This window comes from Labrus bergylta, chromosome 18 (assembly GCF_963930695.1).
Source record: "Labrus bergylta chromosome 18, fLabBer1.1, whole genome shotgun sequence".
Taxonomy (NCBI): domain Eukaryota; kingdom Metazoa; phylum Chordata; class Actinopteri; order Labriformes; family Labridae; genus Labrus; species Labrus bergylta.
The window spans coordinates 22,106,539-22,122,619 of NC_089212.1; the positions used below are offsets into that span (position 1 = coordinate 22,106,539).

General features: G+C 42.3%; 1 protein-coding gene across 1 annotated transcript in view; it reads right to left on the reverse strand.

Annotated features, from left to right (window-relative positions):
- fancm (FA complementation group M) overlaps positions 1-16,081 on the reverse strand; it is a 52,077-nt gene that overhangs the window by 2,194 nt on the left and 33,802 nt on the right. Inside the window, exons 14-20 of the mRNA XM_065966365.1 lie at positions 5,191-7,006; positions 4,994-5,082; positions 3,442-3,510; positions 3,122-3,235; positions 2,564-2,729; positions 1,421-1,527; positions 771-1,306 (exon numbers count right to left, since the gene is read on the reverse strand). Coding sequence (XP_065822437.1) covers positions 771-1,306; positions 1,421-1,527; positions 2,564-2,729; positions 3,122-3,235; positions 3,442-3,510; positions 4,994-5,082; positions 5,191-7,006 — 2,897 coding nt within the window. The remainder of the gene's footprint in view (positions 1-770; positions 1,307-1,420; positions 1,528-2,563; positions 2,730-3,121; positions 3,236-3,441; positions 3,511-4,993; positions 5,083-5,190; positions 7,007-16,081) is intronic.

The window sequence follows — 16,081 nt, forward strand, 5'->3', positions numbered from 1 at the left end:
ACAGCTTTTTCTGTGAAAGGGGTAAAATCCTGGAACTTGCTGCAAACTTCCCCACTTTTAAGAGAGCCACCAAATCCTGGTTAGTTCAGCAACAGACTTGTACTCATGTTTCATTGTTTGTAGCTATTAGAGCCCGACCGATTTATCCACAAGCCGATAGCATCGGCCGATATTAGCACATCAAGTCACTATCAGTATCGGCTAATTTGAACGCGTATATGCGCTGATATTTGTAGATTTATTCAACAGTGAAATAGTCTTTCATTTGAGTATCACTGTATTACACTAGCAGTTCTCTTTCTGGCTGAAGAATGATGATGCTCGTTGTAATCCATTTAGCACACTTTTCTGGTGACAGAGTGTCAACCGGTGATGAACGTACATGCACAGTTACTTTTCCAGTTGTGTTTGATAACTGCATTTGAAGTATCAACGCAATAAATGTATATATCTATCTCTACGAATAGAAGATCTAAGAAAAAATAGACCAATATATCGGTATCAGATGTTTTGTCTCCCAAATATCGGCCTGAAAAATCCCATATCGGTCGGGCCCGAGTTGCTCTATCACAGCTAAATGTGTCTTATTGGAACTTGCTGTACCCAGTTTACGCTCTATTTTTCTTTTTTTAACTGTTCTAATCTTTTATCTACACAAAAGCCTTTCTAGAGACGAGTGTTGCTCATTAGCATTAGCTTAGAACACTGTGATACTTGCATTGGTTTTCTGTTTTTGGTTTGTGTTTTTGTAACTGTACACATTTTGTTACCTCTCGTTTTGCTTCTCTGTAGTCATGGAGCTTCTCTGTGCCTTGCTCAAAATTGAGAGCTTTGAAGCTATGGTTGAAGACGAGGAGAAGGTGGAGGTGGAGGTGGTGGTGGTGGTGGTGGTGGTGGGGGGTCTCTCCTGCTGCTTCTCCTGAGGTCTGCTTGGCTCTGGTCGTACCGTCTTTGGCCACAAGGGTGCAGCAAAGCCCCCTTCTGTTACAACCCTTTTCTTGTCATCCACTTCCTCTGCCTCCTCCTCACTAGAATCCTGAACACGTATGACTCTGGAGCGCTTTGAGTCCACCGCAGCTCTCTGCCTCGGGACGGACTCGGCTGCAGTTTTTACTCCCGCTCTGGCTTTGTGAATGAACACACGCCGTCTGGTAGCGTACTGCCTCCGCCCGTCCACATACGAGTCCTCAGGCATGAGCTCAATGTCCTCCGCGCCGTCTTCACTGCTCTCCGCCTCCTCCGCCTCATCCACCTCATTTCCAACCACAAAGCTGTCCTCTGCGTATGACTCATCGATCTCAGGCACCTGGGACCAAAAGGATGATCAATAATAACCCAATATTTCAATAAAATTACATTTTGTTTTAATTTGACTAACATTCGATCTACATTCTCTTAAGAGACTTAATATACAAAATACCTGAGAAAAAATGTCCATGTTGTGTTGATTTCTGTAGGACATTTTGAACTTGCCGTGGACAGCAGGGCTTCTCACCGACTTCAGGTAAACACCGCACATCTCAGAGTCTGACAGAGAACAGACAGGTGGTTTAAAATCATCCCTCCATTTATCCTGATAACTTCAAAAAAAAAATACACTTCTAAGAAACAAGGTTATTATGTTTAACCAAAACTTACAAATAATGGAGACATAAACAAAAATTAAAATACAAACAAGGCCTTAAAAGAAAAACTATAACAAAATGAAACTGTATTGTCTGCTTTCAAAACTAACTAAAATCAAACGTTAGACAAAATGTCCTTGGTTTCGTCTTTGACACAAACATACTGAGAGACACTCAGCCGATCCTTACGATTTGTCTCAGGTACCTCAGTTTATATTTTGGATGAGCTTCCTGACTCCAGAAGTTCAAACTTTTTTTGTTCTTTTACAATATTCTTTGGGTACCTGTAAGTTGCTTGATACCTTTCTCTGAACCATTTACAATACAAAACAAACAAACGATCATTAAAAGTCACATATTGTCCTCCTTTTCAACCAGTGTAAAAAAGTCTCAGATTGCCCCAAAAACATGTGTGTGAAGTTTCTTGTTTCAAATCCACTCTGATCCTGTATTTGATCATGCCTATAAACCCCTCTATTTAAGCCCTGCTCAGAACAGGCTGTTTCTGTGTCTGTACCTTTAAATATGTAAATTAGCAGTGTCTGACCACGCCCCCTCTCTGGAAGGGCTTGGGTGGCTCGGGCTTTCACACTCCGTGCCCTATTGTTTATGGTGAGAAGGCAGACTTAGAGGACAGAACAAACACCTAGCTGTGGGAGTGTCACCCACCTGGGGGAGGGGTTACTGCCCTTTGTGATGTCATTAAGGGAAAACCGCCACATGGCCTGTTTGAGCACACATTTTCTGAAAAGTGGAGCAGCCTGACTGAGAGGATGGACTGTTCTCATAACTGGGGGGGTTTGTAGCCAGACTAGAGAACAATGGTGACGTGATTTTGCATAATGTGACCTTTAAAAACTCTTTAAAACAAAAAGTCAAAATGAAATAGAATGAAAAATCCAAAACTATTAAAGCCTCACTCAGAAATACCAACGTACCATTTAGTCCCTGAGAAAAGTGTGTGTTGTTCACCACGAAGCCATCAAGAGACCGGTTCTGTTCGTCTCCGTCCTCTTCATCAGATGACACGTCTGCACCCTCCTCCCCCTCCGACAGCTCCGCTTCTCGGTCCAGGAACTGGCGCCCTTTTCGGCTCGCAGCACGCTGAGACAGGAATGATGGAAAATGTCAAGTTTGACAGAAGCTGAAGGTGTTTGTGCAACCTAACGGATATTTATAGACGTGACATTTTTCTGTTGTTTGGAGGAAGACGGATGATTTTTTTGGGAGGGTGAAAGATAAAGCCGGTTTAAATGTGTTGTTTTTTTTGGAGGAGACAAACAGCGGTGGCTTCTTTTTGGGTGTTATTTTCTAAACCAGTGCATCAGTAGGAATGAGACAAAAAAGTAACACATAAAATATCTCTCACAAAACAAGCAGGGAAGCAACAAACCAACACTATATTACATCTACACAGGTGCCGTTTGAGAGACTGTGTGATGTCAAATAATGAGAATACGACAGCAGCCTTGGGAGCCACCTGTTGCTACACACACCTTTGTTTTGCTCTGTTGGACTCGTTGTCTTTCAGCTGTCGTTGTTCTGAATGAAACCACGGACTCGTTCTGGAAGTCGTCATCAGACACAGCTCCGCTCTCCGTGTCATCAGACTGGAGACCAATGAGGAGAACAAATTAGTCCAACAAGTCCCTTTCAAACATCTGGTAAATGAAGCTGCATGTTATTAGGCCATTAGGACTGGAATTGAACCATTTTTATGTGATGCATGTAGTGCTGAGGTTTCATTTAAAACGAGTGATACTTAAAAACACAGAGCTCATGTGGCATGTGTTACTGCTATTAAAGAAAGTCTCACTGTGTTCAGAGCAGCTGCACGTCTCCTGTTCACAACGAGCGGGGAGTCCACGTCGCTGCAGAGCTTCGACTAACAGAGAAGAAATATGTTAGATTTTACACACACACACACATACATATACACACACAAGCACACACACACTTGACCTTATGTGTGCTTTTTGATTTTTGTATGACTATTGCAACAACACTTAAAAAAAACAAACATTAAGATCTGAAGTGCTGCGTCATGGCTTGCAAGCTGGTTGCCATGACAACTGCACATACCCTAGAAATGACATACAGCCTGAGCCGTATGAATCACATCTCTGAGGCAGAGTCTGACATCTTGGCTGCTGTTTGTTTGTTTGTTTGTTTGTTTGTTTTCTTTAATCAGAAATGGCTTCAGGTTCTGTTCCCTCCTGCTACGTTTATCTGAATAAAGGTGGTTTTGGAGACCCAACGAACCACAAAAAAATCCAAAATATATGTCAAATCTGAACCCCTGGGTCTGGATTTCAGTATAGGTAGTTGTCAGGTTATGGTTTGTCATAAAATGGTAGTCTGATCAAGTGTTGACCAATCACGTATCAGCAGCGGTTTTAGGTGAATGCAGAAAATAACAGCCCTGATTTGAGAGCAGAAGCAGGTGCTGATCTATTTATCTCAATAAATCAATACGTACAACCATCTGTTCCTCAACCTGAGCGGGTAATCTGTTTGACACCGTGTCATAAAAGCCATTCAGTGTTTTCCAATTTCCTAGAATGCATCAGAAACGGCCGGTCGGAATATCTGAAAATCTGGCTTCGCTTTTAAACCAAACACACTGTTGCTTTCTGAAGTTGCTAATCGAGCTGTAATCCGTTTGTGGTTTGCATCAGTCTGTTATTGAGAGTCTCCTTTGTTTTTTTTATCTGCTGGTTTCACAGCCTCTCAGTGAAGGAGACAGAAAGAGTCTGAACAGAGAGGTTTGAACTCATTTTGTAACCAGCAGATCCTCAGGAAGGCTGAATGTGTTTTAGCTGCTTCGGAATCCTAAATCGGTGTTTCCCAAACTTCAGACAGCTGGTAATGGGTTCTAAGATTAAAATTTACACTTACAAAAAATATTTATTATCTCCACAGTAGAGGTGGGGGGAAAAAATGAATTTTTGTAAAAATCAAGATTCTTAACTTGTGAGATTTTAAATACATTCATAACTTCCAAAAATCGTTTTTTTGCTAATCAGTCACTCCCTGCTAAGTGCTAAGGCTAGCTCTTTACCTCAGTAGAATGCCAAACGGAGCAACAAGAAGAAGACTGTGTTTTGCCTTCCTTATGGCTGGTATGTTTGGATATGTTCTTTTAACTTCTTATTGTGCTGTGAGTGTTTGGAATACAGTTGGCTGTTGGAAATGTTGTGACGCTGTTATCTTCTAACTCTGCTGTTTGTCCTTTTAACATTGACCTTTCCTTTCAGGATTTTTAGATTGACCTTTAGATTCTGAATCGAGCGTTGAACCCAAGAATCGAAAATTGAATTGTGAGACGCCCCAAAGATTCCCAGCCCTAATCGACGGGCCTTGCTTACCACGTCTGGTGACGACAACAGGTTGGCTTTGTTCTGATGTTTTCTTTTCTGAACCACAATGTCCTCCTCACTGTCACTGTTGCACTCCACTAAGAAAGAAGAGGAGACAGACTGGTGACTGCAGGGTTACGATAGAAATAATTCATGGACATTTTAAGTGGACATTTTTCTTAAAGGACAAAAAAAAAAAAAAAAACCTGGGTGATGATGATGATGATGAGGGGGAGAGTCAGCCACACAAACAGAACCTTGTCGTGAGCTTATTTCTACACATGAGACGGTGGGACTCTCGGGTCGTCTGCGCTTTAACCTGGAGCATGAAGATGGGCTGCGAGGCCTGGCGAGGCTGGGAATGAGCACCCGCCTCGCTCCGGGAGACGTGATGGGAGACGGGAGTTCACCGCCTTTTGACATTAAAGGCAGCGCCAGACGAGAGGATGTTCCTCTCCTCCCCTGCTCTGACAGCGTCTGCGGTGTAGATAACGTGGACGCGCTGGACTGCGGAGGTTTGGTTTGTCTATGAAACTTGTACGGAGTGGAGGAGTTAGACAAGGCCCTCTTTTTCAGCGGAGGAGAAGTAGGTGACGTTCTTTGTACAAAAACATCCTCTTCCACCTCTTCCTCGGATTCCTCAAAGGAGTAGCCGAGGTCAAAGTTGACGGGGAAGTAGTCATGGGATCCGTCCAATGAATCGGGATTTTGTTTTTTTGCCTCCGCAGTGCTGTGTGTATCTGTTAGAAGCCGGGCATGCCGAGTATGAGTTATGAGCTGTGTGCGTGCCGAGTCAGCCGCGTTTGTAGTGCTGCACGGGTTTGTCGGCGTCTGCTTATGTAAAAGGTTAGACGTCTTTATCGGGCTACGAGTGATGGCAGCGGCGTGAGGGGATTTCCCGGGTGTGACGCCGGGAGTGGAGACGTCCGGGATGGTCATCTGCAGGAACGCTTCATCATCCCCGAAGAGATCCATGCTCTCGTCCATGTCGTTTGCTACACCGCCGTCCGTCAAAAGTGGCATTTTTTTGTCCTTTCTCGCATCATCCCAACATTCTTCTTCCTCCTCCTCCTCCTCTTCAGCTTCCAAGGCAAAATCCAGCTGAAAATCGTTCATATTTTTATCTTCTCTCTCTTTGTTTTCTTCTTCTTCACCGAAAACTTCATCCCAGCTGGGACTGCCTGCTGCTCTGTTCCGCTCCGGCTCCTGACGAGGCCAATCATGATCCATTATTTTACTCGCAGGAAGCACGTCGTTGTCCGCCCTTGGGGAGGCGTCTTCAGAGTCGCTAACCATCGCTTTGTAGTCGTCATCTTCCTCTTCGTCGTCGTCGTCTGCGCCCAGGGTAAAGCTCACCCTGAATGGCTGCTGAGGCCACGGAGGAGATGGAGGAGGCGATGGAGGAGGCATCCCTGCTTCTTCTAGATCATCCTCCAAAGACGGCGGAGATCGGGATAGGAGCTCAGCCACGTTGGCCAGGATGACCTTCAGCCTCTCATCTCGCCCCGGAGTGTGATTAACGGAGCGGGGATGAGGCGATGACGCCCATTTTGGAAGGTAGAACATCGCCTGAAGCTCGACATCTTCTTCCGTGTTAGAAATCAGCTGCGACAGTTTGTCTAAACTCACAGGCTCGTCCGACTTTATGACTCGCTTGTTGGAAATGAAAGAATCCTGGAACATGTTTGCTTCTGGACTGTGGTTGTTTGGCAGCAGATTGGAAGTCCCTTCACTTCCTGGGCGATCTGTGATGTCATCGCCTGGTGTATCATGTTGAACAGAGTGTGTTTGTTTCCCCGCAACAGATCCTGAAGGGACCCTTTTTTTGCGTGTGAAGTCACTGTGTTCTTCCTCGTCGACGCTGTCCAGATCAGAGAACGTGGAGTGCGATGGTTTGGGTTGCCTTTTGTTCGCTTTAGCGCAGACCTTCTGGGTTTTCTTCTTCTGTTTGTTCTTAACAACGCCGCCGGCATCTTCTTTTCCGAGGTAAGGAAGAAGCTCCTGTTCGTAGCGACACTCCCCCTAAACACAAACACGGGAGAGTTGTGTAAGAAACGGTGAACCTGCAGGAGAGCCGAGGTAAAGGTTCTGTAATCAAATGGCCTGTGAGTTCATGCTCACACACTAACACAATCAGGAAGTGTCCCGTGAAGAGATGATGACTCGTCTGATGTAACGCTTTCCATTTATTTGGTTTTTTCCCCTAAAACTTCTAGGAACAGACACACACAAAAACTCAAAAACAAACACACACACACAAATCATCTAACACTTGCACACACACACACACGCAAAAACACACACACACAGACAACAGACACCCACACACACAAAAACACATACGCACAATCAAACACACACACACAAACTCAAAAACACACACACACACAAACTCAAAAACACACACACACACACGCACGCACGCACGCACGCACACGCCCACAGCAATCATCTAACACTTGTCATCTGTGCCAACCATGTGACCTGGAAGTGATTCATTTTGAGTGGTATCCTGCTTGGGCCGACGGGGCGCCATCGAACCTGCGTCCAGCGGGAGGAAAATGCTCAGTGGGCAGAAAAGAAGAGAGAGAAAACAAAAAAAACCCTGTGTAGAGTGAAAGAGGCAAATCCTTCTATCGTCGTATTAAATGACGTTCATATAAAAGGAAGTGGTTTGATTTGGTTTGACAAATGGCCCGGAGCGTTGTTAAAACTGATAAAGACAGTCAACAAAAGGCGTTTTTATTTTGAGTAAATTTCTCATAATTCACATGAAGAACATGGCTGTTTTCAGCTGCACTCTCTACCACCCCTTTGTTTTTTGTTTTTTTAAACTCAGTGCTGATGCAACGCTGTGGATCTGATATTTTCTTTTTGTTAGAAATTCTTTTCACAATAACTTGATTTACTCTAATACAGTAATTCAGCAATTCGCCCATTTCCGTCATCCTGTCGCGGTTACTTAACCCTCAATACTCGGAGACAAACTGCTGGAACACGCTTTTTCACAGAAGCACAGAGAGGAGCCGTTATCCAAGCGCCTCCCTTCCATGACGCTCTTGTTTTATTTTCTACCATAGCTTGTTGGATCTGTTTTCCACTGACTTGCTTTTCTTTCTTAGTCTCCCTGAAAAGGTTGCTTTTTTTTTTTGAGAATGAAAAAAATATTCCTCCTCCAGAGACAATCAGCTTTTGTACTGTAAAACAGTGTATCTCATTGTTTACCCCTTTGCAATAACATCTCAAATATTATTGTAGATTAAAAAATAATTTAAGTAAACAGCCAGGCCTCTGTCATGAGCCCTTCAAACACATGCACTCCTGAAGAATTTCTAGGAAATGTCAGGACAGAGTGTGCACACTTGACGCTGTGATTATTTCTAATAAATTGGTAATCTTTTCAAGGACAGAGAGACCCAAAATATTCCAGAGTTGCCCATTCGTACATGTCGCCTGAAGTGGAAGATATTCCCCATTCGACGGGGGGGACGGACGGACACTGTCTCACAAGGCAAGACATGAGGTAAAAAGAAGCACTGTCATCAAAGCGACAGTATAACAAAGTGGAGAAGAACATACTGCTGAACAGAGCAATGAAGCATCACATCAGTCATGCACTGGTAGCAGGATATAAGAGTCATCAGCCCCTCCCACTATCTCGCGGAAAGTCGTCCTGAATTTTAGTTCACACTTTGGCTCACCTCGACTTCATGCAGAAATGTTTTACTTGGAGGTTTGCGGGAAAAAAGTCCAAATTAATCAGGGTGAAAATTCGGCCATTTGTGGCCCAGCCTTTAAAAGATCAGGAGCTTTTCTGGAGCGCACTTCATGTGTGAACAGGGCAACGCTTAGCAGATAAAATGTTGAAGATGTAAGCATCTTAACTAGGGCCTGACCGATATGGACTTTTGGGGCCGATACCGACATCGATTTTGGGGAGAGAAAAACATCTGATACTGATATATCGGCCGATATCTTTCTCAGATCTATGTTTGATCTGTAGAGATGGATATAAATATACAAATGTATTGTGTTGGTCCCTCAAATGCAGTTATCAAACACTTGTGGAAAAGATATTTAACGTAGACAAGATGGTCACTCAACTGGAAAGTAACCGCGCATTTACATGCCTCACTGCTTGACAATCTGGAGAGTGATGATGCTTGTTGTAATCCATGTAGCGCCCTCTGCTGGTGAAAAAGAACAGCTAGTGTAATACAATGAATGACTGGTGAATATATCTAGTAATATCGGCTCATATCTGCAATAAATCCAGCCGATACTGCTAGTCACTGGATAACTTAATATTGGCCGATAAATTGGTCAGGCTCTAACGTCTGCTTTGCATTTTAAAACATAACATACTAATGACAAGGCTCAAAACAATAAACACAACTTACATTAAAAACAATACAAGGTTCAGACATTTAAGGGGGCCTGTTGAAAACAGTGGCTGAGGGCCAGCAGTCAGAATTGGGCTTAGATAGAAACATGAAGCCATGTGTATTCTAGCCCGACTGAATGCTAAGCTAGCAGGATGTCTTTGGATGGCAAAATTGTCGCCGTTTTTTTAAATTAAACTTTTGATAAATCGTGCAGCTGAACTGGCATAACCCGGCAGCTTTGTAATCTTGTTTAATTGCGGGGAGCGAGCGAGCGTCCCTGTTCTCTGATGTGGCATGACCTCGATGCACTTAAATTATTTCCCTTCTCGATCAGCTGGTTTGTACTTTGAGGGATGTGTCACCAGCTACTTTTATTGTCCACCTGTCTGTCACACCCCCTTGGCACACTCATTGCGGTACTGATAGGTACGTTCGTCCTCATGCATATTCAAAAAGCAGCTTTTAGAGAGTGCGGTACGAGGTGGAAGGGTCGTTCAGTAAGCGCCATGTTTGAGACTCTTTCTGGGAAATAGAAATATTTGCCTCAAAACGACGCCAAGTCGCAAAAAGAACCTACACACACTGTGCAACGTATTCAGTGTATTAACAAATGTGAGTCGTCTTGTTCTGCTCTGACATCCAGAAAAACAAGTGACAGCACTTTTACAATGGACTCAACCTACTCTCTCTGACAGAAGACAATCAAATCCATAATGACCGACAGCTTCAGCAGTCATTTACTCCCCATTTAGGATTACCTTTTCAAAATCTTTTCAAAGCAACAAACAAACCCAGAGGCACAACCCGGAGCAGCCTGCTGACGTCACATCAGACATGAGAGGTGTTATTAACACTTCAGCACTCAACGTTCTTTCACAAGAGCCGAATACTTTGGATAGGCGCGGCCTTCCACCGAGACAATTTAGGATTTCTGAGCGGACTTCAATACACATATTATCCAGGGTGTTTCCGTGTTTTTATTAAATTAACATTAGCTGATGCTGTGTTTTTATTCATCATGGTTACGCATCACTGTGACCTGTATGCTGATCGGCCCTCCTTGAAGGTACTCAGGTTTATAGAGCTCTTCTTGGTTGAGTTCCCTCTTATTCATGTTCATACCTCCAAAGAAGCAGGAGCCACTCTGCCTTGTGTTCATGTGATGTTTGTAAAATGTTTGATCCTCTCGGGAAAGAGCGTTTAGTTTTGCTGCCCTCTCTGCAGGGAACTTTGTCCAGAATGATTTCAAACTGACAGACAAAAAAACACGAGACCATCGGAGAGTGTCTGTGTTTAAGAATTAGTAATCTGTGTTCACGACTTCTGCACTCCATCTGTGGACCAATGTGCACATTTGAATTGTTGTTTTCTCTTAACTTAGTGTTTGTGTTTGTTTCTTAATCATGTACAGTTTATAATGATGAGTGCTGCTGCTCTCTTGGCCAGCTCATCCTCCTGGAAGAGATCTTGATCTCAATAGGTTCAATACCTGGTTAAATAAAGGTTAAATTAACATTTTAGAAATCGGGGAGGGCTGTTTTAATGTCATTTCAGTCTTTTCAGGAGATTCTGAAGGGATCGGAACCACTGAAATTAAAATGTGGGGTCTGAATTTAGACTTTTTTTTCTGGGATTAAAGTCAGAATAAAAAAACAACATTAAGTCCTTTTTTTTCATTTCAGGCATGTTTTAGGAATTGTTGTCATTGCTGTGTTAATTTCTTTTTTTTTTATATTAAAGTTGATTGTTTTTGTAAATGATGCTTTGTCTCCGTCTTAATTTGTTTTAATCTATTCATCTTTTTTTTTGTAATATAATTTTAATTTAGAACATTAACACATGAAATTTCACATTTTGAAATCTTAATAAGAACATAGGTTTTTTTTCTTCGCCTGTCATAAATATAGATTTTTTTTTTTAAATCTGTTGACTTGAATATTCACTATCAGCTGATCCATTTCTCCCTTTATTATTTATTATTTACTCTTACGTACATGTAACAATATTAGAACAGAAATCAGAATGTTTGTGGTTCTCGATAATGAATTAAAAAAATACTCCTTTACAAACACAGATTGTGTGTTTGTGTTCATTCAGAATATTTCCAAATGAAATGTAAAATTTTGAAAATCTAAATGAAAAATACATTTTTATGATTTCTTAGCTAAATATTCACTATTTACTAATATTGTTGTTATTGTTTTTATTTCCTCCCTATTTTTTTTTTATTTTCTCTTGTTGAGGAGCAGCTCGTACATATGAGAAAGAAACATAAATGAGGACAAGTTGACATACAAACATTAGATTACACAAGGAGTTAAAATATAAATAATACAAATAAAGCCTAAGGCGCGTTCAGTAATCTGAGCGTAGAGGGAATTAATGATTTGGAGTAGCAGTTAGTTTTACAGGCAGGCTTTTTTTGTCTTATTTATAATGTTCAAAGAAGGTTGAAGGAAATAGAGGGTTCATGTTTTGAGTGCACTTTTACTGAAAACCTTCAAGTTTGAAATAAGTCCTATATTCATTATTTGAGACTCTTTTTTTTCCTCACCATGATGCTACAAACAGAATCAAACTGAAGATCCTCTTCTTCACACTTTGAAGCAGATTCTACAGGAGGTCCATGTTTTTAGCTCGACTGCTTTAATGACTGACTCCCAGATTAGACTCATGCATATTTCTCTTTTAATGCAAACTTTAGCGTTTTTGTTAATAGTACTTTGCCTTTGTTTTCGTCTTTGATCTTGTTTTTTTTGTTTTTTAAAAGATTTCATTTTGGGGCTTTTTGTGCCTTTATTTTAGAGACAGGGTGAATAGAGCTGGAAATCAGAGAGTGAGAGAGAGTGGGGAATGATGTGCGGGAAAGGAGCCAAATGTCGGATTCCAACCCGGGCCGTCCGAATTAAGGATTATAGTACATTGGGGCGCGCACGCTAAAGACTACACTACCCGCGCCCCAAATCTTGTAATTTTTGAGAGAAAAAATCTGTAACGTGGCCCTAACACTCCGTCATACAGTCGCTGTGTTTTTTTGTGTGTGTTTTTTTTTTTCCACTTTACTGAAATGGAAGTGAAAGACTCTGAATTGTCAGATGTTTTTATGTTGCCGTGGTATTGGTTGCCTAGTGATTGTAATTGGACGGACCATCTAGACATCTCTTGTTTTTCTCTTTGAGTGAAGGGGCGGGGCCAAATGAGATGTATTCTTCTCCCTTCTCCTTTCCCAACATGGACTGGGATAAAATTCTGAATCGTTTTCCGTAAACGTTGTGTGTTACTTTTTTTTTCTTGACATGTGTGGAACAAATAAAAAAAATGGAATAAAACTTTGTTGTTTTTTGCTGCTGACTGTCTCGGCCAACACGGTGAAAATGATCTAAAGCATAAAACGATGTCATCATCATCTTCAGCTGCGTCAGTGTGAGGGTCCTGATGTTGTGCACGTTTTTCTCTCTGCACTGACACGTTAATGCTTTCTCAATGTTTTCAGTCACCGCTGTTCTGTTTTCCACCCGTGTGACAAGTCCGATTTTGAATTTGGAGGAGAATGGGTCTTAATTAGCGACTGAAATATGTGGCCATTAATCTGTTTGACCAGCTTCCACACTTGAGAAGCTTTTCCCGTTCATCAAGCCGATATTCTCAGAACTGCACCGACACAAACACGCTGCGTGCTCTCAGAAGACGTTTGTGTGAGATTGATTTTTTTTCTTTATTGTAACTGTTTCTGCCAAACAGAAGTTCCTTTAATGATGTCAGGAAGAAGTGAAGGACAGCAGGTGTTCCCATGGAGTCAGATCTCACTGACCTTAAACGCTCTCACTCATGCATGCACGCACGAACACTTTGCATTGTGAAATATCCTGACCCCAGATCTGACAGAAATAAAGTGCTGTTTTTTGTTTTTTTTGTTTTAGGATAATCCATCTTATACAAATCCATAAAACTCCTGTATTCTCCAGACACCGCTTTCCTCATGGCTGTTAATTTTTCACATTGAGCACGGTTGCCGCGTGTCCTTAAAAAAACCCCACAAAAAAACGCTCCTGATGAAATTGGAACAAGGGGCTTAAGGTATTCGAGGATTTAGTCGCACTGCTCACTGAGGGAATGCTTTATCCATGCTCTTCCCTACATTTTTAAAAAAAAATTAAATATTTTGATTCTGATGAGTTTGGACAGCATTCCTCTACTTTTCTTTGTAGAAAATAATGAATTGAACTCGATTCCCGAAGGATTAACCTCAACCCCTTGCTCACAATTAATTAATGATCCGATTAAGGTCTCGAGCTAGAGACGCTGATGGACCGAAATAAACTTGGTGACGTGCACGGGAAGAGAGACGGAGAACGCTGAAGTGTGTGGGTGGGGGGAGGGGTAGAGAGGGTTCCTATTGGTTCAGAGCAAGCGATGAAGGGCGCAGCAACGTGGAAAGTCCTTCTCTGTTGATCATCTCATTTCACCGCGGCGATCACACAAGTCGGAGGCTCATAAACAAACACAAAGACGGCTTTTATCCCAATCAATCAGTCCGCGTAGACTCTGTTTCCAAACATTGCAACAACTCGGGAGGAAAATTCCTCGAGGTTCCTTTTGTCTTCTAATTGGCAGACAGTTATCGACTGACTGACAGCGACAACTCCCCAAGTTCAAATAATGCTCGACGGCAGAAAGTGTAATGAATCATTATGAAGCTGCGAGACAACACGGGGCCGCTGGAGCTACCAGGCTGCAGACAACAACATGGATTTGCGTGCAAATTGCAACTTCTTATCTGCACAGGATGTGCAAGAATGTGTTCATGTGAACATATCTGAGATGAGCAGATCCCTTTCAGACGCTGACCTGCAACTATGTCAGGCCTGAACATGTCCTTATAAGATCAAAGATGAGGCGTACAGAAACTCTTATTCTGAAAGGTTACAGAGGTGCGTTACAATGAGGATGTCTTCCTGAAACAAATGTACTAAAGCGTCTTTCTTCGTTTAAGAAATAGTGGCATTACTCAAAGAAGTAAAGCATATCTTTAATACATGCTAATGATCAGATTTATGGATTTTCATTTTCTGGAATCTCCACCCAGCCTTTTTTTAAAAAATGTCCTTTTGTCTTCTTTTATCATTTTTGTTGCATCTGTTTTTGAGATCTTCTGCTCTCCTGGCTTTAGTGCATTCTGATGTACATGTAGGTCGTGAAGGCATGACCTATTTTCAGCTTCCTGGTTTTATGTAACACTTCAGAGAAACGTTACATAATCACAGGAGGGGAGGCCTCCGTCTGCCCGTCCGCCTGCCTGCCTGCCTGCTCGCTCACTCGCTCTGTGTCTCCTCGACATAAAGAGAACAAGGCAGGACAAAGACAAACACAGCGTGGTTTTCGACTCACCCCAGACAAAAGGTTTGTCTCAAATGAGATTAATGGCTCAAAGAGTGCAAGGGGGCATTAAGGGGAAGGGGAGTAGAAACATCGGCCGGGTTAGATGTAGGAAGGAAAATAAAGTATAAAGTTTGGATTTTCATTCATTTTCTCTCCCGTCTTATTTTTCTGGAGCACAGGGTCAGAAGGCTGGAGCACAGGGTCAGAAGGTCTCTGCAAATTCAGGACAGGGAAGTAAGCCGAGGCTAACGTCATTCCTCCCAAAGAGAGAGAGAGGATAAGAGCAGGGTATACAGGAGCAGAGGGAGAGGCTGCCTATGTGTTAATGGGAACATGTCTGTGTGTGTGAGGACAAGACTCTTAGATGTGTTCGTCTCCACCTCACACACACAGACAACATGTTTCAGTTTCATGTTTTTTGAAGAGTCTGATTTATGGATGCTTTTTTCTCTCTCTCTCTCTCTCTCTCTCTCTCTCTCTCTTTTTGCAGCACTCACTAGAATGACTTTGACATGTATGATCCGATGATTACTTATGGCTAACCCTCCGATGCAGATCTGGATTAAACATTTTCTCTCCATTAACCCTGATTACAGTAACTGATTTAAAGGACGTGCAGCTCGAGGCGAAGGTGTTGTGACCGATGAGATGACAGTCACAGGACAGATGACACGAGTACTGCGCATTTCACCGTGGTCACACACTCATCACACTGAGGGCTCGTGAGCGTGTTCACACTCGTACTGTAATCATGCTGGGATTGGACATTTAACACCAGCGGTTTGTGTGTGACGCCTGTTCTTCATTTATGCTTTTTCAGATACATTCCTGAAAGATCTATGATCAAACGTTAATCAAGTAAGTAATCGTTAATACGACAGGATAAGATACGATACAGTTCAGTACAATGCCATGTGATCGGTGGAGGTTAGACTCAGCGGAGGCCCCACGATTACGATATTATTGCAATTCTAAACATTTTGCGATATGCTGAGAATTGGGATACAATATATTGCGATTTCACTTTTTCAACTGCACAGTATGTCCACTACACTAAATCAAGAACTGTTTTGTCAAATGAAAACATTCTCAGTCTATTCATGTCACTTTTTATTTCTACCCAATGGGAGTCAAGTCAGCAGTCGGATCAAAACTGTGATCAGAGTAAAACTCTGTGGAAAGGCTGCATGCACATCACAGTCCTGACTGTCTTGGTATTTCAGTCTCATGGAACTAAACTGAACTCAAACATGTACAGACGACTGCACAGCTGAAGTCACTGACTGTGTTTACATGCACACCATATTCCTGTATTAATCGGAATAATGACAAT